At 37.3% G+C, this 26,363-nt stretch overlaps 1 protein-coding gene across 21 annotated transcripts in view; it reads left to right on the top strand.

Annotated features, from left to right (window-relative positions):
* The window catches only part of CCDC7 (coiled-coil domain containing 7), a 463,736-nt gene that overhangs the window by 256,183 nt on the left and 181,190 nt on the right, over window positions 1–26,363 (top strand). For 20 of the 21 annotated variants that reach the window (XM_070601703.1, XM_070601701.1, XM_070601699.1 and 17 more), the window contains 2 exons: window positions 501–611; window positions 5,465–5,575. In XM_070601703.1, coding sequence (XP_070457804.1) covers window positions 501–611; window positions 5,465–5,575 — 222 coding nt within the window. Of the gene's footprint in view, window positions 1–500; window positions 612–5,464; window positions 5,576–26,363 lie in introns of those variants that run through there. The other variant, XM_070601721.1, reaches the window with a different exon arrangement.

Below are 26,363 nucleotides of genomic sequence, written 5' to 3'. Positions count from 1 at the left end.
GAGAACTTTTCCATTCATTTTACAGCTGTATGTACAACTGTTTGTATCACATTATATATTATTATTTATATCATACCATAGTTTATAGTATGTATCTTAGGTTATTCAAACAATAACATATGCTTGAACATTTAGGTGGTTTTGAATATTATGCAATTAAAAATTATGCTATAATAAGTAACCCTGTATATATGTATTTTCATTGTTTGATTTATGCTTATATATTAACCTAAAATATAAATAACCCAAGGAAACTAGAGACTATTACAAATATATTTAATTCCTAGAACTGTTTATTAAATAATGAGAGAGCTTCAAAAACACTCATTAAAACTTTTCTTACCATTTTTGTATCAGATCTAGCATTATGGTAATTTATTTTTAACTTTGTCAACATGAGAGAAAATTTTGCTGTACACTTGCATAAATTTGAAGTCTAGGTAATACACGATAGATCTATTTTATTCTGTTTAGTAGACTAAATTCATTTCTTTATGTAGCCCATGATGAAGTACCAGATGAAAAGCTTATGCTTGCACATCAAGATTCAGTTTCAAAAACCCAAATGCAAATAAAGAAACAAGGAACTCCCACAGAGGAAAGATTCAATAGTAAGTATAATAATTATAAATAAGGTCATATTATTTTAAATTAAACTCATCAGAAATCCCTTTTCTTTGGTTCATGAAGATGTATCTCAGCATATATTTTGTAGAAATTTTCCTTGTTGATTTAAAGTGTGAATCTTCTAAGATAACTAGAGAGCAAGAGCAAAATTATTGATACATGTTGGTTGGAATTTCTGACCATATGATTATTTCATACCTATGGGTAATGTGATCACTGTCCACCAAGGGCAATAACAGGCCAATAATTGGCTTACAAAGGGTGTGAACCTTTTAGCCAACCCCAGGAGATTACTGGTCCAAAAATCAATGGGTGCCTCTTACCTATTTCAGTGTCTTTTTGCAATAGGCTCCAATGGCTGAACAGAGATACTCGGTTTGAGATCAGAGGGGTAACTGATGAGATCAGTAACTCAAAAAGCAATTGAGGATCACAGGGGTATAGAAGGCAGCTTGGGTGGCCTCCAGAGCATCTTGTTGAATGGGTCTCCACTCAACGGTAATAGCCTTTATGCTAACTCCTTAGATATGTGCCATCAAATACCTGTGGGTAGAATGTGAATATGTTGGTAATAGGAGTCCCACCACTGTTTTATAACTTGAGGAAGAGAGGGCCAAAAGATTTGCAGATATCTCCTCTGGACTATGATGTTACGTCCCTTTTAGATGACACCCTGGAATTTCACTTGGATAATAGGTCCTTGTACCTTGTCTTTATTAATGGCACAACCATGTTGCCTCATATGGACCAACAGGATGTCCAATCCTTGTTGGATGGTGCACTTGTCTGCGCCCAACAAAAAATGTCATCAAAATAGTAGAAAGCTAATATTCGCTCTGTGAGCTGGACTTTTCCCAGGTCTTGCCTTACCCATTGATGAAAGACAGATGGGGAATTTAGGGAGCCTTGTGAAAGGACATTAGTGGCATTTTTCAACCAATTCTACATAAGAGTAAATTGATCCTGGTCATTTGCATGAAGAGAGATGCTGAAGAGAGTTCAAGTTGTTGGTTGCTGTACACCAATTTCCTTCATCTTGGACAATAGCTTCTATGACAGTCATAATGTCAGTGCCAAGTTGGCACTAACACTTTGTGCAGTCTTAATCAACTTAGTCCCTAGGCACTCAAAGTTTTGTGCACAGGCCAGGTGGGGCTATTGAATGGAGAAATAGTCTACAGAGTTGGCTTCCTTAAACTCAGCAATAAGGATAGTTATTTCTTTTTTATACCAAGGCAGTCAGTATTGTTTTGGGTAGATATTGGTACTAGGATCTGGTAGTTAGGTGGCTCAAGATCTTCCACATGACCCTTTAAAATACCCTAACTGCAGCAAATCCCGTCAGAACTTGGAAGTGAATGTGAGTGGTGGGTCACATAGTTAATACATCTATACCAATAACACATTCAGTAGTAGAGGCAATAACAATAGAATCTTCTGTAGTCTGGCCTGGAAAAGGTTTCTATTGATGGTGGTGCCCCCAAACCTGAGCATGTTATCTGTTTCCCCCTCATCCTGGTGCCGGGGCTTGTGGGGATCACAGTTACCAGTACATCAATATCCAAAAGGCCCAGCTTGTTTATTTTCGAAAGCTGAGATGGGAGTAAATGTATATGGGGTTCTCTGATTTGTCTCAAGATTCATTGGTTGAGGGAGAGGAAATAGCACTTGTATTATCCATACTGGTCACAACCATGTGAACCCTAGTGGGGCTTCATGTTGTGTCCTCCATGGACCATAGTCTAACCATGAATACCTTGGTGGAGATTCCATCAAGCTACTCCTTTGAGATCCCATTGTATAGTCGTCAGAGCCATAGATCTTAAGTCAGGCCATTGCCCGAATAATCCAGTAGAAGGTGCATTATTATCATTTTTACATCCCTCCTTTTCTGTCTGGACAGCAGCTAATTTTTGCATGTCCAAAAATTTGTTGATTAAGGTCTGATTGTGTCACAACTGATTGACACACCTTGTGAAGAAGTTTTATTGAGCTTGATAACCAATAGGATTGACAAAAGTGAACCTAAAAATTTGAGTGTCGACAATCTTGTCATCTATTGTTCTCACTCCCAGTTGTGCCCAAGAGGCCACCTGGAGGACTAGCCAGGATACTATACTCTCTGGAAAGGTAGCCATCCATGTTTTTCAGTATGGAAACTCATGTCATGTGGGCCAAAACTATTGGAGCCCAAAAAGGGCCAACCAAGGATGGAGATAGTCTCAGTTTTTGTATCTTTTTGTATTCCTTCCCATTTTCCTCCCGGTCTTTAGGCAAAGTGGCCACTGTCAGCACACTCTGAAATAGGGAATCTGTACCAATGCACCTCACAAGATGCCATTCTCATTCACTAAGTTTAGCAAGATTGCCTTCTTCGTCATGCAGGTGAACTACCCAAGTCTCTAAAGTCTCTTCAAGTCACTGGGTAAAGTGATTCCAAGGGCCTTTACATTCTTTTTCATGAAAGACCTGAGTCTCAAAAACTTGCAGCAATACGTGCTGTCCATCAGTGTCATGACTTAGGGTTAACAATGGTCATAGAGTACGACTCAGCTTGCAGGGTCTCTGATGGCTTTTGGTCTCATCTCTGGTGAACTATAACCATTAGCTAGGGAATTTCTTCCCTAGCTTTCTGATAGTTCCTCTGTTAGATCTCTAATTTGACCCACAAAAGGAACTCCACCAGAGTTTGGAGGTTAAAGTGAAGGACTAATCTTCCCTCAAATTGGAAGTCTTATTTAACAATCTATTAGAACTTTCGAAGAGTGCTCCATGGCATCCACCAGCACTTTCTAAGACTCATTGGCATGACTGGCAAAGTGCCCCACTGGATCCTCAGATGCTTGCAGTGATCTACTTGCACAGTCCAAGAGTGACACAAGTCTTCATTAACACCTCCCAAAAGTGCCTTGTAGGATCTCAGGGATTTTGCTTTTCCAGAAGGGCATTATATTTCATTGACCACTTTGCTCGCTGTGCCAATTTGTCAGCAAGAGTACTGCCAGTTGTCAAGTTGGTCAATTAAGATAAGAAACCAAAAAAGTAAAATTAGGCATTTATTCACTTACTGTGATAGTATAAGCAAGAGTCTAGACAGAAAAGGGCTGAAGCCCCACCAGATTTCCATTTTTTCCACAGAACAGTACTGGGCAAGCGTCAGGTGTCTCATCATAGACCTGAGAGTGTAGGGGCAACGTCTCACTGCTCCACCAAAAGGCTCCTGCTGTCTTAAGGACCCTGGGCCCAGGGGAAGATAGAGGGGGCAGAATTTGGAGTGGATAAGTGCTTTACACGGAGTCAGACCGAGAAAGATGTCTTCCAGGTCCTCCTGATAAGGTGGTCTGATAGAGGCGTATGAATAGTGCAGTGTCTCAGCTGAGCCTCCCTCCCTCATAAGGAGGCTTCTGAAAGGAGGTGCCTGGGCTAGAATGTGGATGCATGGAAGATCATGGTCAGCTAGAAGTGGAGGTTAAGGGTCAGCCTGAGTCCTTGACTGCAACTACCTCTCATGCCTGCAGTGCACTGGCTGTACATCAAGTCACTGTGGTCTGGGAAGCTTTCCCCTATAAGGACTGCCTGGTAAAGTTTTTGTAATTGCCTATGATCACATATAGGATTTTACTTGGAACATCTATCTATCTATCTATCTATCTATCTATCTATCTATCTATATGCATATACACATATTTAGAAATTATGGTCCTTACAGATACCTTCGATTCCAGTTCATCTCCTCAGGGCTTGTTCTTACTTTCCTTGATTTCATGTGGGTATGTCCTTCCACAGTGTGAGTCTTGACTTTGAACAACATCAACATATTTATGCATTTGCTCAATCCCATAATACTTCTAAAATTGTTTCATAATTGCTTAGCTGATACCACTAGGACAAGAACCTACTAAAAATTTCTGTGAATGTTTTTTGCAGCCCACTCTTGCCTAAGACTGAGGGTGTATGTCAAATACTGTTGATGAGTTACTTGGGTTCGTGCTTATTTTTTCCTTCAGTAGGTTCATTAAGTTTGCTTTCAGTTTTAGTCTTCTTTCTTGTCTTTAATTTTATTTTTGGAATGTATAAACATGAACCTTCTCCAAAAAGTAATAAGTATACAAAAAAGTATTTATAAAGTGTCATTCTTTCCCTTACATTCCCCATTCCTCACCTTCCTCTTACAGGTCTCCAACTAAAATGTTTTCTGGTTTATGTTTTCTATGTTTCATTTAAAAAATCGTTTTCTCTCTTTTTTTCCTCTTTATGTATTTCTTTCTTATGTCTCCTTTCTTTCACAAAAAGTAGGATGCTAGATATTCTCTATTTCAGGTTTTTTTCACTTAGCATTAACTCCTAGAAATCCAATTTATGTTACAGAGATGTTTTGCACTCTTTTTGCAGTAGTAGGTATAGCTGTTTATACTCTACCATAGTTTATAGTATATACCTTATTCAACCAATTCTCCATGCTTGTATATTTAGGTAGTTTTAAATATTTTGCAATTACAAATAATACCGTAATGAAAAACTTGTACATATACATTTTCATTGTTTGATCTATGAATATTTATTTACTTAAAGTGTAAACAACCCAAGAAAACTAGAGACTAATATAAAACATTTTTTATGCCTAGGAATATTTATGAAATAATGAGACCACTGTAACACACGTCCATTAAAATTGATCTCACACTTTTTGTGTTAGTCTAGCATTGTGGCAATTTACTTAAAACTTTATAAAAATGAGAGAAAATGCTGCTGCACAATTATTATAAACTTGAAATCCAGCGATTTCACAATAAATCTGTTTTTCCATTTAGTGGACTAAATGTATCTCTTTATGTAGCTGATGGTAAAGTACCAGATGAAAAGCTTATGCAGGAGAATCAAAATTTGGTGCCAAAAACACAACTGCAAGTACAGAAACAAAGAACTCTCAGAAGAGAAGAACTCACTAGTAAGTATAATAATTATAGATAACTAAAATATCTTAAAACTCATCAGATGGTCTTTTTGTTTGGTTTATGAATATGTATTTAGGCATATGTTTTATAGAAATTTTACACTTTGACCTAAAGTATTAATACCCTAAGATAATTAGAGAACAGAAATAAAAGTATTGGTACATTTTGGTTGGGATTTATGGTACTCAGATTATTTTATGGTCATGGGTCATGTACTCAGTCTGACTCAAAAACAGGCCATCAACTGACCTTCAAAGGGTGTGTGCTTATCAGCTCACTCCAGGAAATTATGGGTCCATAAGTCCAGCAGTTGCCTCTGGTCAGTTGCGGTGTCTTTCAGTCATTGCCTACATTTGGTGAACAGAGAGATGCTGTGACCTGTAACTCAAATGGAAAATGTGGATTGTAGGCACCAAGGGCAAGGATGACTAAGAGGTCTGTCAAAGGACCTCTAGGGCATCCATTTGTCAGGTCCCACTGAAATGCAGAGATCTTTCTGGTAACCTGATATTTGGGTGAGATACCTACATGAGGAGTGTGGATCACCAGTAGACAAATAGTACCACCAAATTGCTGAGGCTCCTTCTATGTCTTGGTCCAGAGAGGGCCAAAAGGCTTAGCAATTGTCTACTCTCCAGTGAGATATTGTGCCCCTTCCATAGATGCTCTGGAATTTCACTTGGGTTTCAGGTTCTTGTGCCTTGTCTATATTAATGTGGGTTAACAGGATGTTCAGTCCTTGTTTGCTGTTACCCTTCTCTGGGCCCACTTGGATGATGGTCGTCAATAGAGTGGAAGGCTAGTGGCCCCTCTGGCAATGGGACTTTTTCCAGGTCATGACCTTGATGATCTTTATGTCAGGTAGTCAGGGAATTTAAAGAGTCTTGTGGAAGAATAGTAATAATGCATTACAACCCATTCTATGTAAGGATAAACTGAGCCTAATCATCTTGGTGGACAGCGATGCTGTAAAGGGCATTTGTGATGTCAGTTGCTGCATACAAAGTTCCTCCATCTTGGGAAATAACCTCTGTGACAGTCACAGTGTCAGGTACTGCTGGTGTCAAGGCCTGCACTGTAGCATTGAACTGAACTGCCTATAATTAATTGAGACTCTGGAAACCCAAAATCTTGTGCACATACCAGTTGGGGAACTTTCTTAAACACAGCATTGAGGTCAGGTTTTTTTTTTCTCCCTCAGGCAGTTGTTTTGGGGAGACAAAGGCACTAGGTGCTGATAGATGGGTAGGTATACCGTTTTCCAAAGGTCCCACTGAAATCACCTTAACTATAGCAATTCCCCTCAAGTGAAGGTTCACATAGACAGTACGTTTATATCAATAATGCATTCAGTAGTGAGCACCATAACAATGGAAGTTTGTGTTGGCCTGATGGTCCCAGCAGTAGTCGTCTGGGTAATCCTCTTGATAGTGGCCTCATACCCCAAACCAGAGAGGATTATCTGGTTTCCCCCCATTCTGGTGTCATAGATTGTGTGGATCATAGACGCCTTTGTACCAGTATCCAAAAGGCCCCAAAATGCAATTCTTCCTCATGTTTTCATTGGACTCTGATGTTGGTATAGGGCCTTCTTTCCCTACTGGGGACATGGAACCCTTGACCTGATCCATAGTCTTATATGTTTAAAAGCTGAGAGTTCTGTTTAAAAATTGGCAGGGTTTTCCATTCATCTCAAGATTTACTGAGACATGTAAAGGGAATAACACTTTATTATAGGGACTTCACTCTGTGGACTCTAGGGGGCTTCCTACGGCACTCTCAATGGCACACTACCTAGTCATGAGCTCCTTGGTACAGAGCCTATCAATCTTCTTACTGGAGAAAACATTGTTTAGTAACAAGACTCAGAGATCGCTTCAGGAAGACCATTGCCTGGGTTTTCTGAGAATATGTGACTGATTACCATTTTTATGTCACTCTCTCTGATGCTCTATCTTTGTTATTTTGGCAGTAGTTGTTTTTTTCCATGCCAAGGAATTTGTTAGTTATGATCCAAATTGTGTCATGGACCAATTTTTGTGACCTTACAGGGAAGTTTTATTGAGTTCAGTAATCAAGAGTAGTGGCATGAATGAACCTAGAGATCTGAGTCTGGTTAACAATCTTATCACTGATTCTTTTCACTCTCTCATTGTAGAACCAAGGAACTATCAGTGTGGTTTGCAGGGCTGCTATAGCCTCTGTAAGAGTGGTCCAAACATGTATTTTAGCCATAGGGGACTCATCAGAAGTGAGCTAAACCTTTCAGGGCCTGAATAATTCTTGGTTGAGGAAGGAGAGGGTCTTGGGTGTTTGCCTCTCATTCATCTTTCCTCCACTTCCTTGGGCAAAGTGGCCCCTTTCAGGGCACTCTGAAGGAGGGATTCCATAGTTATGTACCCCACGAGACGCCACTCTCCCTCACTTCATTTAACAAGACTATCTCCTTATTGTGGAGGTGAGCTACCCAAGTCTCTAAGGTCTTTTCAGACAGCTGAGAAAAGCAATCCTGAAGGGCTCTACATTTTTCTTTATTAAAGAACCAGTCTCTATAGCTAACTGCATCATGGGTGTCCATTGGTGCCGGGAACCTGCTTGGAGTGAACAAGTCATTGAGTACAACTGCACTCATGGCTCTCTGATAACTTTTAATCTCACTACTGGAGGACCATAAGCAATAGCCCAGAAATTGCTTCCCTAGATTTCTCAGAGACAATCTATTGAATTTCTAATTTGACCACTAGGCATTTTGGCCATGTAGACAGAGCAAAGGGAAGGGCCATTGGTACCCCTCAGAACTAAAAAGCTTACATAAGCCATCTGCTAATACTTTCCAAGACCAAACTGCATAGTCCATGGGGCACCCCCTAAGACCCATTGGCATGGCTAGTAAAGTGCCCTATGGTACATTCAAACTCCTGCAAATGATCCACTGCCAGCCCCCAAAAGGCCCCGTGGGTTTCTCTATTGTCTCCCAAAAGTGCCTCCATGGAATCTTCAGGATTTTTGCTTTTTCCAGACTGACATTTTGCTTAATTGACTACCCTGCTTGCTGTGCCAATTGGTCACAGAGTTTGTTCCCAGGTGTCTATGTGGTTACATAATACAATGAGCCAAATTCAATATAACAAGTAAGCCTTTATTCACTAACGGTGATTATATAAACAAAAGCTTAAACAGGAAAGAACACTGGCTCACTAATGTTCATTTGTTTCCATGGAATGGCCCCAAGTAAGGATAATTATATCAGGGAATCCTTTCACTTCTCTTTTATGGAACTAGGGACCTGGAAAAGGAGGTTGGAAGTCTAAGAGGGAAAAATGCCAAATACTGAATTAGAATGGATAGATATGTCTTTAATGTCCCCTAATAAGATAGTCTTGGAAGAGATACTTGAAGGCCATTTACTCTCCTAAGTAGCCCTCTAAATGTAGTTGCCTAGGGTAGGAATGCAGTTATGTGTAAGAACATGGACAAGCTGGAGGAACGTCAATCCTTGGCAACAACTCCTTCCAGAGACTGCAATGCACTGGCTGTCAACCCAGTCTGGTGTGGAGAAGGAAGCTTTCTCCCATGAAAAGCCTTTGTAATTGTCTATGATCAGATTTTGGCCTGGAGCTGGACTCTTCATATATACATATATACTTATACACCAAACACATATATATGTATTCACACACATACATACACATACATGTGCACATATACATGCAAATACACATAAACAGACATATTTAGAAATCATGAGTTCTCACAGACACCTTTCATCCCTATCCATCTGTTCAGGGCTTGTTCTTGCCTTCCTCCATTTCATATGTGTTATATCCTTTCTTTAATAGTGTGGATCTTGATTTTGAATAACATCAACACATTTATGCATTTGCTCAATCCTATAATGCATCTAAATTTGTTTCAGAATTGCTTAGCACATAGTAGAAAAATTAACCTACTAAAAAGATTTTGTGATTTTATTTGTATCCCACTCTCTTGTCTAAGGCTACAAGTATATGCAAATACCACCAGTTTTCAAATGGCCCCCAAACTCAAATCTCTCCCATGTCTCTATTAAACTCTGACCTTAGCATAGATCCTCAGGTCCCTTCCTGGCCAAACTCCTAAAATTGTTTATTTCTGAAGCCAAGAAGTCTGGGTAAAACCAGGCAGATTCTCTGATTCATCTCAAGATTCACTGGGAGGTGGAGAGAGAAAAGCACTTGTGTTTGTCACAGATGTTGTCACCATCTGACTATAGTAGGGCTGTCTTTTGGGTGTCCTATGAACTGCCACTTGGCCAAGAGATCATTGGTGGACAGCCCATAAATCTACATCTTGAGACCCGTTGGTAAGTAACTGGACCAAGAAATCTGTTTGGAAAAGCCCTTAACCAGATCCCCTAGGAGTGGATGCCCATTTACCATTTTTAGGTCATTCTTTCTGCTCGTCAAATTTTGCTATCTCACAATAGCCACTTTTTCGTGGCCAGAAATTTGTCAGTTAAGATCTGGATTGTATGATAGACCAATAATTGATCTGGACCTTGTGAGGAGTTTTAATTGAAGTAGGTACTAGCAAATGTGGCACGAAGGAACCTAGAAATCTGAGTCTGGTTAACAATCTCATTATCCACTGTTCTCATTCCTCATTGTTGAACCAAGGGACCATCAGGATGGTACATCTTGTGCTTTGCAGATGGTGTTAGATGTGGTCCAAACAAGTTTTTTTTTTTTTTTAAAGATTTTATTTTTCCTTTTTCTCCCCAAAGCCCTCTGGTACATAGTTGTGTATTTTTAGTTGTGGGTCCTAGTTGTGGCATGTGGGATGCTGCCTCAGCGTGGCCTGATGAGTAGTGCCATGTCCGTGCCCAGGATTCGAACCAGCGAAGCCCTGGGCCACTGAAGTGGAGCACGTGAACTTAACTACTCGGCCATGGGGCCGGCCCCCAAGTTTTTTTTTTTTAAAGGCAATTTTTTTAGGGAAGTTTTAGGGTCACAGAAAAATTGAGAGGAAGACACAGAGGTTTCCCATATACGCTCTGACCCCACACATGCAAAGCTTCCCTCATTATCAACATTACTCACCAGAGTGGTACATTTGTTATAATTGGTGAGCCTACATTGACATATCATAATCACTCAGAGTCCATGGTTTATATTAAGAGTTCACCAAACAAGTTTTTCAGTGGTGGGAAACTCATCACAAGTGGGCCACACAACTTATAAACCAAATACTAGCCAGCTGAAGAAGAAAATCTCAGGTGATCATATCCTTCTTTCTTCCTGGCCCTCTTCACCATCCTCCTTGGGCAAAGTCATCACTGTCAGGACACTCAAAATGAGAGGGTCTGTCATGATGCACCAACAAGGTACCACTATCCCTCACTAAGTTTAACAATATTACTTCCTTCGTGGTGGAGGAGCTACCTAATTTTTTAAGGTCTCCTCAGATGTTGGGCAAAGTGATCCTGAGGACTCTGCATTTTTTTCATTAAATATGAGTTTCAGAACCCAATGTGTGAGGTGTCAAGATGGCAGCATAGGTGGACTGTGAAGTCACCTCCTCCCATGAACACAATCAAGTTACAACTAATCTTGGAACAATTACCCCTGAGAGAGAACTGAAATCTGGATAAAAAGAACCCCTGCAACAAGGAACAGTCATGACTGAGGTGACTGAGGCAGAAATTCCTTCTGGAGAGAAAAAAAGCTGGCTTCACAAGCTGTGGCACTTCACAGCTGGTGAGGAGCAACCTAAGTTATGCGGCCTTCCCTGGAGGAATGGGGGACCTGAACAGGGGAGCATTACCCCTATAAGCATCCTTCAGACTCAGCACAAATGAGATGAGTGTCATAATATCTGACTTTGCTGTCTATTAACTATAACAGGGAATATCCCTAGAAAAGCTATTGGAAATAAGTGGAAAAAAGCCGGCCCTTAAAGGGCCCACACACAAATTCACCCATTTTTGGAAAGCAACCTAAAATCACCAGAAAGAAAAGTGCACAATAATTTGTTGAAGAGAGACTCACCTGATAGGCTCTGGGTGCATCTTGGTGAGAGGTGAGACCTCTTCAGGGACTGAGACATTGATGGCAGCCATTATTTGTGACCTAGTACAGGTGTGCTGACTCAGATGCTGGCAGATGCCATTGGAGTTCTTCCCCTGACCTGTTAGCTGAGGGTCTGCCCCCAGATACTAGAGCACCAACTTAATCCAGCTCATCCAGGGCAAGCAACCTGCCCTAAGGACTGGCCCCACCCAAAATAAGCCCTTGGGCAACTTTCCAACCTCCATAGACTGGGTGTCTGGATCCTCAGCAGGTAGGTGAGTTGGGCCACCTCTGAGGGGCAGAGAGTGTGTGAGGAGCAGTGGAATGGGTGGGGCATTGATAGAGGGTGTGACGACCTCTGAAGTGGGGTGACTGGGTATGCTCCAGGTGTCCAGGATGTAGGCAAGGGCCAGGAATGTGTTGACAGTGTGTGTGGACCTTTGGGCCATAGGGCTTATCAGCAACAGAAGACCTGTACTTCACAAAGAGCCACATGGGGGATTGGCCCCACCTTCCAAAAGCCTGAAACAATTGGGTGCTCCAGTGCCTGGGGCCAGCCCCACTCAGCTGCAACAGGCTTGTAGGCCAGAAGCCTACAGCAATTATAAGCCCCTGAGCCTAGCAATCAGCCACACTTGGTCCTACTCAATTAACATAAAAAATGAAACAGGACTGTACTATCAGACCTTGAGGCAAACTATGAAGGGGCTACCCAAACCCAGTAAAGCGACTGAAGGGTCCAGAGCAGCTACACACAGCTGAGAATTACAAGCAGCCAGCCAGGGAGACAGCCTAGACTCCCTGGGCACCTGCAGCAAGAGAAACCTTGCCACAACATAAAGACAAACGTAGTCCAGCCAAGGGTCATTCCTGGAACATTTGGAACTGGTGATGAGATGGAAGCACACTGCTGGCCTCAAAAGGCATCTCTTACATAAGGCCACTTCTGCAAGATCAGGTGACATAGCTGACCCACCTAATACATAGATAAGCACAGAGAAAGAGGCAAAATGAAGAGGCAAAGGAAAACATTCCAAGCAAAGGAAAGGACAAAACTCCAGAAAAAGAACTAAATGAAACAGAAATAATCTACCTGACAAAGAGTTTAAACAAGAAATCATAAGGATGCTCACTGAGCTTCGGAGAAGAATAGACGAACTCAGTGAGAACATCAACAAAGAACTGGAAACTATAAAAAAGAGCCAATCAGAAATGAAGAATACAATACTGGAAATGAAAAACTCACCAGAGGGGCTCAATAGCAGAGTAGATGATATAGAAGAATGGATCAGTGAGGTGGACAAAAGACTAGAGGAAATCAACCAAGCAGAACAGATAAAAGGAAAAAGAATTTTTAAAAAATGAGAACAGTTGAAGGAAACTCTAGGACAACATCAAGCACACTACCATTTGTATTACAGGTATCCCAGAAGGAGAAGAGAAAGACAAAGGGGCAGAGAATCTGTGTGAAGAAATAATAGTTTAAAACTTTCCTAACCTAACGAAGGAAACAGACATCCAAGTACAGGAAGCACAGAGAGCACAAAACAAGATAAAGAGGCCCACACCAAGACACATTATAATTAACACGTCCAAAATTAAAGATAAAGAGAGAATCTTAAAAGCCACAAGAGAAGGACAGCAAGTGACATACAAGGAATCCCCATAAGGATATCAGCTGTATCCTCAGTAGAAACCTTACAGCCTAGATGTGAGTGGCACAATATATTTAAAGTGCTGAAAGGAAAAAACCTATAGCCAAGAATACACTACCCAGCAAGGTTATCAATTAGAATGAAGGAGAGAACAAGAGTTTCCCATACAAGGAAGAATTAAAGGAGTTTATCACCAAGAAACCAGTTTTACAGGAAATGCTAAAGGGACTTATTTAAGTGGGAAAGAAAAGACCACAAATAAGAACAGGAAATTAAAAAAAAAAAAGGCAATAAAATCACTGGTAAAGGCAAAAATACAGTGAAAGTATGAGATCAACCACCTATGAAGATAATATGAAGGTCAACAGACAAAAGTACTAAAATTACCTATTTCAGTGATAAGAAGGTAATGGATACACACACACAAAATAAGGGGTTAGATGTGATAGCAAAAACATAAAATGTGGGAGGAGGGGAGCAAAAGAGTAGAGCTCCTAGGAAGAGATCAAACTAAAGACACCATCAACTCAATATAGATTGCCATATACATAGATTATTATATATGAACCTCATGGTAATCACAAACCAGAAACCTATAATAAATACACAAATAATTAAGAAAAAGGAAACCAAATATAATACTAAAGAAAGCCATAAAAGCGGAAGGGAAGAGAGCAAGGGAAGAAGAAAGGAACAGAGAAGAACTACTAAAACACCCAGAAAAAAAGTAACAAAATGGCAAGAAGTACATATTTATCAATACCTACTTCTAATGTCAATGGACTAAATGCCCCAATCATAGGGTGGCCAATTGGATGGAAAAACAAGACCCATATATATGCTGCATATGAGAGACACATTTCAGACCTCAAGACACTCACAAACTGAAAGTCAAAGGAGGGAAAAAGATACTCCATGCAAATGGCAATGAAAAGACAGCTGGGGTAGCAATATTTATATCAGACAAAATAGACTTTAAAACAAAAACTGTAACAAGAGACAAGGAAGGGCACTACATAATGATAAAGGAAACAATCCAACAAGAAGATATAACACTTGTAAGTGGCTTTACCCAGCATAGGAGCACCTAAATATATAAAGAAATTATTAACAAGCATGAAAGAAGAAATAGACAGTAACGCAATAATAGTAGGAAAGTTTAACCCTCCAATTACACCAATAGATAGATCACTCAAACAGAAAATCAGTAAGGAAACATTGGCCTTAGATGACACATTAGACCAGATGGACATAGTGGATATATATAGAACATTCAATCCAAAAACCACAGAATACACATTCTTTTCAAATGCACATGGAACATTCTCCAAGATAGATCACATATTAAGCCACAAAACAAGTTTCAATAAATTTAAGAAGATTGAAATAATACCAAGCATCTTTTCTGACCACAATGCTATGAAACTAGAAATCAACTACAGGAAGAAAATCAGAAAAGCCACAAATATGTGGAGATGAAACAAAATTCTACTGAATAACGATTGGGTCAATGAAGAAATCAAAGGAGAAATAAAAAAATACCGGGAGACAAATGAAAATGAAAATATGACATGCCAAAATCTATGTGATACAGCAAAAGTGGTTCTAAGAGGGAAGTTTATAGCAAAACAGGCCTATGTCAACAAACAAGAAAAATCTCAAATAAACAATCTAATGGTGCACCTAAAGGAACTGGAAAAAGAAGAACAAGCAAACCCCCAAGTCAGTAGAAGGAAGGAAATAATAAAAATCAAAGCAGAAATAAATGTGATAGTGACTATAAAAAACAATAGAAAAAAGCAATGAAACCAAAAGCTGGTTCTTTGAAAAGATAAACACAATTGACAAACCTTTAGCTGGACTCACAAAGAAAACAGAGAGAAGGCTCAAACAAATAAAATCAGAAATGAAAGAGGAGAAATTACAGTGGACACCTCAGAAATAGAAAAGATTATAAGAGAATACTATGAAAAACTATACACCAACAAACTGGATAGTCTAGAAGAAGTGGATAATGTCTTAGAATCATATAACCTTCCAAAATGGAATCAAGAAGAAATAGAGAATTTGAATGGACCAGTCACCCGGAAGGAGATCAAAACAGTAATCAAAAACATCACCAGAAATAAAAGTCCAGGACCAGAAGGCTTCCCTGGTGAATTCTACCAAACATTCAAAGAAGATTTAATACCTATCCTTCTCAAACTCTTCCAAAAAATTGAAGAGGAGGGGAAGCTTCCTAACTCATTCTATGAGGCCAACGTTACCCTGATACCAAAACCAGACAAGGACAACACAAAAAAAGAAAATTACAGGCCAATATCACTGATGAACATAGATGCAGAAATCCTCAACAAAATACTAGCAAATCAAATACAACAATACATTAAAAAGATCATACATCATGATCAAGTGGGTTTCATTCCAGGAATGCAGGGATGGTTCAACATCTGCAAATCTATCAACGTGATACAGCACATTAACGAAATGAAGAATAAAAATCACACGATCATCTCAATAGATGCAGAGAAAGCATTTGACAAGATACAGCATCCATTTATGATAAAAACTCTAAATAAAATGGGTATAGCAGGAAAATACCTCAACATGATAAAAGCAGTATATGAGAAACCCACAGCAAATATCATTCTCAATGGAGAAAACCTGAAAGCTATCCCCCTAAGAACAGGAACTGGAGAAGCATGTCCACTTTCACCACTCTTATTTAACATAGTATTGGAAGTCCTAGCCAGAGCAATCAGGCAAGAAAAAGAAATAAAAGAGATCCAAACTGGAAAAGAAGTAGTAAAACTGTCACTATTTGCAGGTGACATGATTTTAGATCTTGAAAACCCTAAAGATTCCACCAGAAGTCTTTTAGAAATAATAACTGAATACAGTCAAGTTTCAGGATTCAAATCAACATACAAAAATCGGTTGCATTTCTATACATGAACAATGAACTAGCAGAAAGAGAAATTAAGAATACAATCCCATTTACAATTGCAACAAAAGGAATAAAGGAATAAAATACCTAGGAATAAATTTAACCAAAGAGGTGAAAGGCCTGTACACTGAAAACTGTAAAACATTATTGAACTAAATTGAAGAGGACTCGGAGAAATGGAAAGATATTCCATGCTCTTGGATTGGAAGAATTAACATAGTTAAAGTGTCCATACTTCCTAAAGCAATCTATAGGTTCAATGTAATCCCTATCAAACTTCCAACATTTTTCACAGAAATGGAACAAAGAATCTTAAAATTTATCTGGAACAAGAAAAGACCCCAAATAGCCAAAGGAATCCTGAAAAAAAAGAACAAAGCTGGAGGTATCACACTCCCTGATTTCAAAATACACCACAAAACCATAGTAACCAAAGCAGCATGATACTGGCACAAAAACAGACACACAGATCAATGGCACCCAATGCAAAGCCCATAAATAACCCCACACATATATAGACAACTAATTTTTGACAAGGGAGCCAAGAACAAGCAATGGAGAAAGGAAAGTCTCTTCAATAAATGGTGTTGGGAAAACTGGACAGCCACATGCAGAAAAATGAAAGTAGACCATTATCTTACACATATACAAAAATTACCTCAAAATGGATTAAAGACTTAAATGCAAGACCTGAAACCACGAAACTTCTTGAAGAAAACATAGGCAATACATTCTTCAACATCAGTCTGAGCAGCATATTTTCAAGTACCATGTCTGACCGGGCAGGGGAAACAATAGAAAAAATAAATAAGTGGGACTACATCAAACTAAAAAGCTTCTGCACAGCAAAGGAAACCATCAACAAGATGAAAAGTCAACCTATCAATTGGAAGAAGATGTTTTCAAACCACTTAGCACATAAGGAGTCAATACCCAAAATTTACAAAGAACACATACCTCTCAACAACAAAAACCTAACAACCCAATTACAAAATGGGCAAAAGATCTGAACAGAAATTTCTCCAAAGAAGATATACAGATGGCCAACAGGCAGATGAAAAGATGTTCAACATCATTAACTATCAGGGAAAGGCAAATCAAAACTCCAATGAGATATCACCTCATTCCCATCAGAATGGTTATAATTAAGAATAAAAGAAATAAGTATTGGAGAGGATGTGGAGAAAAGGCATCTCTCATACACTACTGGTGGGAGTGCAAACTAGTGCAGCCACTATGGAAAGAAGTATGGAGATTCCTCAAAAAATTAAGAATAGATCTACCATATGATCCAGCTACTCTACTGCTGGATATCTTTCCAAAGAACATGAAAAGATATATGCACCCTTTTGTTCATTGCAGCATTATCCACAATAGCCAAGACTTGGAAGCAACCTAGGTGCCCATCAAGGGATGAATTGTTAAAGATGTGGTATATATACACAATGCAATACTACTCAGCCATTAGAAATGATGAAATCCAGCCATTTGTAACAACATGGATGGACCTTGAGGGTATTATGCAAAGTGAAATAAGTCAGAGGGAGAAAGTCAAATACTGTGTGATCTTTCTCATAAGTAGAAGATAAAAACGATAAACACAAGTATAGATACAGAGATTAGATTCGTGCTTACAGGAGGGGAAGGGGGGAGGGAGGAGAGCGAAAGGGCTGATTAAGCACATGTGTGTGGTGATGGATGGTAATTAGTCTTTGGGTGGTGAACATGATGCAATCTACACAAAGATTGAAATATATGACGATGTACACCTGAAATTTATATAATGTTACCACAATAAAAAAAGAATTTAAAAAACATCCCAATATGTCATAGGTTTACCTATTGTGCTAAGAACATGTTTAAAGCTAGCAATAATCATTTAGTGGAACTCAGCAAGAGGGGTCTGCATGACTTTTTTATGACCAGCTACTTTATTTATAGTTTATCCTTCCTGTGTTTCATTTTGTAAAGGTAACTATCTATTTTTCTTGTGTCCCTTTCTTTATTTCCCAGAAAATAGCATACTAGATATTCTTTCAAGGTTTTTTCCCCATTTAACATTATCTCCTAAAATTTCTCCAAGTCAATTTATCAAGATTGTTTCATTTCTTTTATATTTGTATGAAGAATAGTTTATACCACAGTGTATACCATAGTTGATATTACCATAATTTATAGTATATATCATAGTTTATCCAATCAGTCTCTCCTATGCTTGTAAATTTAGTAGTGTTTAGTATTTTGCAATTGAAAATATGCTGTAATGAATAACATTGTGAATATGCATTTTGATTGATCAATTTTTAAGTTGTTTTTCTTTGAATTGTGATATAAAACATATGCATGAAAGTTGCCATCTTAACAATTTTTGTGTACAGTCCAGTAGTATTAAGTATATTCACATCATTGTGCAACAGGTCTCCAGAAGTATGTCAGCCCACAATATTAAACCTCTATACCCGTTAAACAACTGCCCATTTCCTCCTCCTCCCAGTCTCTGGCAACCACCATTCTACTTCCTATTTACATGAAATTTCTATTTAGTGTCCTCAAGATTTATCCATGTAGCAGCACGTGACAAAATTTCTTGCCTTATTAAGGCTGAATTATATTCCATTATATGTATGTATTACATTTTTAAAAATCCAATCATCTGTCTGTGGACATGGTTGCTTCCACCTCTTGGCTATTGTGAAAATGGATATACAAATATCTCTTCTAGATCCTGCTTTAAGTTACTTTGGATATATATACACAGAAGCGGGATTGCTAGGTCATATCGTAATTCTATTTTTAATTTTTTGAGGAATGTTTTGCCATACTATTTTCCTATTTGCTGCAGTATTTTACATTCCTGCCACAAGCAGTGCACTAGGGTTCCAATTTCTCCACATCCTCACCAACACTTGTTATTTTGTTTTCTTTTAGGTAGTAGCCATCATAATTGGTGTGAGATGATACCTCGTGATTTTGATTTGCATTGCCCTAATGATTTGTGATATTGAACAACTTTTCATATGCTTATTGGCCATTTGTATATATTCTTTGGACACGTTATTAAAATCCCTTGCCCATTTTATAATTGAGTTATTTGTTTTTTGTTGTTGAGATGTAGGAGTTATTTATGTATTTTTGATATTATTCCCTTACCAGATATATGATTTACAAATATTTTTCCCATTCCATAGGTTGCCTTTTTACTCTGTTGATTGTGTTCTTTGATGCACATGAGTTTTTAAGTTTGATGTCCTGTTTATCTGTTTTTGCTTTTGCTTTCTGTACTTTAGGTTTCATATCCATGAAATCATTGCCAAATCCAATGTCATAAAGGTTTTCCATATATTATCTTCTAGGAATTTTATAGGTTTGGGTCTTCAGTCTATCTTGAGTTAATTTTTGTGTATGGTGTAAGGTAAGCATCCAACTTTATCGTTTTGCATGTAGACATGAGTTTATTCAACTATTTCTTGGAGAGGCTGTCTTTTCCCTATTGAATGGTCTTGACACTCTTATTAAGGGTCATTGACTAGATATGTGAGGGTCTATTTCTGGGCTCTTTATTCCATTGGTCTATGTGTCTGTCTTTATGCCACTACGACACTATTTTGATTACTTTTCCTTTGTAATAAGTTTTAAAATTAGGAAAGGTTAGATCTCTCACTTTGTTATTCTTTTTAAACATCATTTGACTATGTGGGGCTTCTTGAGATTTTGTAATTTTAGGATGAATTTTTCTATTTCTATTTCTGAAAAAAAATGCGACTTGGAGTTTTACAGGGATTACACTGAATCTGTAGACTGCTTTGGTTAGTACTCATGTCTTAGCAATATTAAATTTTCCAATCCATGAACATGGTGTGTCTTTCTATTTATTTGTGTTTTATTTAAGCTTAGCAATGTTTTATAGTTTTCGGCATACACATCTTTTTTCTTCTTGGTTAAATTTATTTCTACATATTTAATATTTTTGATGAAATTTTCTTAGTTTCCTTTTCGTTTTGTACATGGGTAGTATATAGAAATGTAACTGATTTTTGGATATTGATTTTGTATTCTGAAACTTCACTGAATTCATTTCTTAATTTTAATCGGTTTTTCTGTGTGAATCTTTATAGTTTTCTACATATAAGATCGTGTTATCTATGAACAGAGATAATTTTACTTCTTCCTTTTCAATGTTGATATCTTTTATCTCTTTTTCTGCCCAGTTGCTCTGGTTAGAACTTGTAGTACTTTGTTGAATAGAAGTGGAAAGAGTAGGCATCCTTGCCTTTTTTCTGACCTCAGAAGAAAAGTTTTTAGTCTTTCCCCATTGAGTATGATATTAACTGTGGGCTTTGCGTATATGGTATTTATTATATTTAGGTATTTGCCTTTTATTCTTGGTTTATTGAGTGTTTTTAAAATTATGAATGGATATTGAATTTTTTCAAATGCCTTTTCTCTATCAGTTGAGATGACCATCTGTTTTTTTTCCACTCATGCTTTTAATGCAGTGTATCACATTAATTTATTTCATAAATTGAATAATCTTTGCATTCTAGGAATAAATCCCACTTGGTTGTGCTGTTTAATCCTTTTAATGGGCTCTTGAATTCTGTTTGCTGGTATGTTGTTGAGGAGTTTTGCATCTATGTTCAGTAGACATACTTGCCTGCAATTTTCTTTTCATGTAGCACCTTTGTCTGACTTTGGTATCAAGGTAATGCTGGCCTCATAGGACAAATTTGGAAGTGTTCTCTCTCATTCAATTTTTTGGATGAGTTTGAAGAGGATTGGTATTAATTTTTCTTTAAATTTTTCTTAGAATTCTTCAGTGAAACTATCTGGTCTTGGGCTTTTATCTGTTGGGAGATTTTCATTACTAGTTTTTGTTCTTTTAGATTTTCTATCTATTCATGATTCAGTAGGTAGGTTGTGTTTTTATAAGAATTCATCCATTTCTTCTAGGTAATCCAATTAGTTGGCATACAATTGTTCGTAATGTTCTCTTATAATCCCTTTTATTCCTGTGTCATTGGTTGTGATACCCTTTCTTTCATTTTTAAATTTAATTATTTGAGTCTTTTTCCTTAGCTAATCTAGCTAAATGTTTTCAATTTTGTTGATCATTTCAAAGGACTGAATCCTGGTTTCATTGATTTTCTTTATTGTTTTTCTACTCTCTATTTATCTCTTCTCTGATTTTTATTATTTCCTTCCTTCTGCTTTTTTGAGTAGTTTTTTCTTCTTTTTCTAGTTCCTTGAGGTGTAAAGTTAGGTTGTTTATGTGCAATCTTTCTTATTCTTTAATGTAAGTGTTCACAGCTATAAATTTCCCTCTTATCACTGCTTTCCCAGCATTGCATAAGTTTTGGCATGTTTCATTTTCATTTTCATTTGTCTCAAGATATGTTCTAATGTCCCTTGTAATTTCTGCTTTGACCCATTTGTTTTTTTGAGAATGTATTTCTAAATCTCCCATATATTTCTGTTTTTCCCACTGTTTCTGCTGCTGTCGGTTTCTAGTTTCTTTTAGTTGCAATCACACAAGTTTCTTTGCATGGTTTCAATCTTTTAAATTTTATTAAGACTTATTTTGTGGCCAGCATGTAGTCTATCCCGGAGAAGGTTTCATGTGCACTTGAAAAAAATATGTTTCCTGCTGTTGTTAAGTGGAATTTTCTGTGTCTATCTATAATGTCCAATTGTTTTACAGTAGTTTTCAAGTCCTCTGATTTCTTTATTGATCTCTCTGTTCTTTTCATTATTGAAAGTTGGGTATTGAAGTCCCCCACAATTTTTATTTTATCTGTTTTTCCATTACTTGCTTAATGTTTGCTTCATAAATATTTAGGAGTTCTCATGTTTAGGGCGCATATATTTAAAATTATTAAATATTTCTGGAGAATTGGCCTTTTTATTATTATATAATGTCTTACTTTGTCTCTTGTAGCAGTTTTTGACTTAACGTCTCTTTTGTCTAATATTACTATGGCCACCTCTGCTCTCTTTTGATTACAATTTGCATGAAATATCTGTTTCCCTTCTTTCACCTTCATCTATATGTGTCCTTAGATCTAAAGTGAGTCTCTTGTAGACAGCATATACGTGAGTCCTGTTTTACATACATTCAGCTACTCTGTGTCTTTTGGTTGGGAAGTTTAATCCATTTACTTTGGTAGGTTGTGAGTTTATAAGAATTTATCCATTTTTACTAGGTTATACAATTATACACTGATTAGTTGGAATATAATTGGACAGGGAGGGACTTACTGTTGCTGTTTTGTTAGTTGTTTTCTGTATGTCTTGTATGGTTTTTGCTCCTCCTTTTCTGTCTTACTGTCTTCCTTTCTGTCTTTCATTGATTTTTTTGTTTTTTGTAGTGACATGCTTTGATTCCCTTCTCATTTTATTTTGTGTGTTTTATTAGTCTTCTCAGGCTGCCATAACTGAACACCATATGCAGGGCCACTTTAAAAAATGAACTTTATTTCTTACAGTTCCGGAAGTGAGAATTCAAAGATTAAGGTGCTGGTAAGGTAGATTCTATTCTGAGATCTTTTCCCTTGGCTCATGTGTGTCCATCATCTGTTGTGTGCCCACATAACCTCTTCTTTGTGCACACATGGAGAGGGAGAGAGAGTGAGAACAAGAAAGAACTCTCTCGTGTCTGTTCTTATTTGGACACTAACCCCATGAGATCAGGGTCCCACCATTATGATGTAATTTAACCTTAAACACTTTCTTAAGCCCTATATCCAAAACCATCACATTGGGGAGTTAGGGCTTCAACATGAATTTCGGGGGATACAAACGTTCATTCCATAGCATGTATATTCTATAAATGTTTTCTTCATGGTTACCATGGGGATTACATTAAACTTCTTAAAGTTAGTAACCATCTATTTTAAACTGATAACAACTTAGCTTTAATCAAATGCATACTTCAATTATAAAACTGTACTCCTTTAACTTTCTTCTCCCTCACTTTATTTATTAATGTCATAAATTACATTTTTATATATTGTGTACCCATTAACATCGATTTATAGTTATTTTTATGCTTTTTTCCTCTAAATTCTATATAATTGAGTTATGCATCAAGATTTTGATACTACAGGTTTCTACATTTGCCCATATATTTACCTTAACCAAAAGCTTTATATTATCACATAGCTTCATGAGGCTGTCTAAAGTCCTTTTGTTTCAGCTTGAAAGACTTCCTTTAGCATTTCTGGTAGGATAGGTCTAGTGGTATGAACGCCCTCAACTTGTTTATCTGGGAAATCTTAATTTCCCCTTCATTTTTGAAGGACAGTTTTGCCAAATATAGCATACTTGATTGACAGTTTTTTCTTTTGGTACTTTGAATATATCATGCCATTGTCTTCTGGTCTGCAAAGTTTCTGCTGAGAAATCCAATGATAATCTTATACAGGCTCTCTTGTATGTGACAAGTGGCTTTTCTCTCCTTGTCTTTTGACAGTTTGACTATAATATGTTTCAGTGTTGGTCTCTTTGGGTTTTTCCTAGTTAGAGTTCATTCAGCTCGTTGAATTTGTACATTCATTTCTTTTTCAAATTTGGGAAATTTTTGTCATTATTTCTTCAAATAAGCTTTCTGCTCCCATTTCCCTCTCTTCACTTTTGAGACTTCCATAATGCGTATCTTGATACTGTCCCAAAGTCCTTTATGATCTCATCACTTAATTCTTTTTGCTCCTCAGACTCCATGATGTCAAATGACCTGTCTTCCAGTTTGCTGATTTATTTTTTTTGGCCTGATCAAGTGTGCTATTAAACACTTCTACTGAATTTTTCAATTCAGTACTTGTATTACTCAATTCCAGAATTTGTCTTTTTAACAAAAATTTTAAAATTTTATTGAGGTCATCATAGTTTATACAGGGTGAAGTTTCAGTTGTACATTATTATTTCTCTGTCACCATACAAATGTGCCCCTTTACTTCTTATGCCCACCCACTAATCCTCATCCCCTCTGGTAACCTCTAAACTGTTCTCTTTGCCCATGTGTTAGTTTATCTTCCACTTATGAGTGAAATCACATGTTGTTTATCTCTCTCTGTCTGGATTATTTTCCTTAACATAATACCCTCAAGGTCCATCCATCTTGTTGCAAATGGGGCAATTTTGTCTCTTTTTATGGCTGGTAGTATTCCATTGTATATATAAACCATGTCTTCTTTATCCAGTAATCACTAGATGGGCACTTGAGTTGCTTCCACTCCTTAGCTATTGTGAATAATGCTGCAAATAATGTAAGGGTGCATAAGTCTCTTTGAATTGTTGATTTTGAGTTCTTTGGATAAATACCTGGTAGTGGGATAGCTGGGTCATATGGTATTTCTATTTTTAGTTTTTTGAGAAATATTCCTACTGTTTTCCATAGTAGCTGCACCAGTTTGCATTCCCTCCAGCAGTGTATGAGGGTTCTCTTTTCTCTTCATCCTTTTCAACATTTTTTGTTCTTTGTATTGGTAATTATAGCCAATCTTACGGGTTTAAGGTGGTACCTTAATGTGGTTTTGATTTGCATTTCCTTGATGATTAGTAATGTTGAACATCTTTTCATGTGTACTTTGGCCATCTGTATATCTTCTTTGGAAAAATGTCTGTTCATATCCTCTGCCCATTTTTTGATTGAGTTGTTTAGTTTTTTGTTGTTGAGTTGTGTGAGTTCTTTATGTATTTTGGAAATTAACCCCTTGTCAGATATATGATTTGTAAATATTTTCTCCCCATTGATAGATTGTCTTTTTGGTTTCTTCCTGGTTTCCTTTGCCTTGCAGAAGCTCTTTAGTCTGATGAAGTCCTACTTGTTTATTTTTTCTTTTGTTTCCCTTATCCGAGAAAACACAGTATTCCAAAAGATCCTTCTAAGACTAATGTCAAGGAGTGTACTGCCTGTATTTTCTTCCAGAAGTTTTATGGTTTCAGATCTTACATTCAAATATTTAATCCATTTAGAGTTAATTTTTGTGTATGGCAAAAGATAATGGTCTACTTTCATTCTTTTGCCTGCAGCTGTCCAGTTTTCCCAACACCATTTATTGAAGAGACTTTCCTTTCTCCATTGTATCTTCTTGGCTCCTTTGTCAAAGATTAACTGTCCATAGATGTTTGGTTTTATTTTTGGGCTTTCAGTTCTGATCCATTGATCAGTGTGTCTGTTTTTGTGCCAGTACCATGCTGTTTTGATTACTATAGATTTGTAGTATGTTTTTAAGTCAGGGATTGTGATGCCTCCAGTTTTGTTCTTTATTCTCAGGATTGCTTTGACTATTCCAGGTCTTTTGTTGTTCCATATAAATTTTTGGATTCTTTGTTCTATTTCTGTGAAGAATGTCATTGGGATTTTCATTGGAATTACATTGAATCTGTATATTGCTTTAGATAGCATGGGCATTTTAACTATGTTTATTCTTCTGACCCATGAACATGGAATATCTTTCCATTTCTTTGTCTTCTTCAATTTCTTTCAATAATGTCATAGTTTTCACTGTACAGGTCTTTCACCTCTTTGGTTAAGTTTGTTCCTAGGTATTTTATTCTTTTTTGTGTGTGATCGTAAATGGGATTGTATTCTTGATTTTTGTTTCTGCTAGTTCATTGTTAGTGTATAGGAATGCAACTGATTTTTTAAAATTAATTTTGTACCCTGCAACTTCGCTGTAGTTGTTGATTATTTCTAATAGTTTTCTGGTGGATTCTTTAGGATTTTCTATATATGGAATCATGTCATCTGCAAATAGCAAAATTTCCACTTCTTCCTTTCCAATTTGCATTCCTTTTATTTCTTTTTCTTGCCTAATTGCTCTGGCCAATACCTCCAGTACTATGCTAAATAGGAATGATGAGAGTGGGAACACTTGTCTTCTTCCTGTTCTCAGAGGGATGGCTTTCAGTTTTTCACCATTAAGTATGATGTTTACTGTGGGTTTGTCATAGATAGCCTTCATTATGTTGAGGTACTTTCCTTCAATACCATTTAATTGAGAGTTTTTATCATAAATGGTTGTTGGATCTTGTCAAATCTTTCTCTGCATATATTGAGATGATCATGTGACTCTTATTCCTCACTTTGTTAACATGGTGTATCACATTGATTGATTTGTGAATCTTGAACCAT

The sequence above is a fragment of the Equus przewalskii genome, chromosome 30 (assembly GCF_037783145.1).
Source record: "Equus przewalskii isolate Varuska chromosome 30, EquPr2, whole genome shotgun sequence".
Lineage (NCBI taxonomy): Eukaryota > Metazoa > Chordata > Mammalia > Perissodactyla > Equidae > Equus > Equus przewalskii.
Note: the sequence above shows the minus strand (reverse complement) of the source record. Positions and strands in the feature narration are given on the sequence as shown.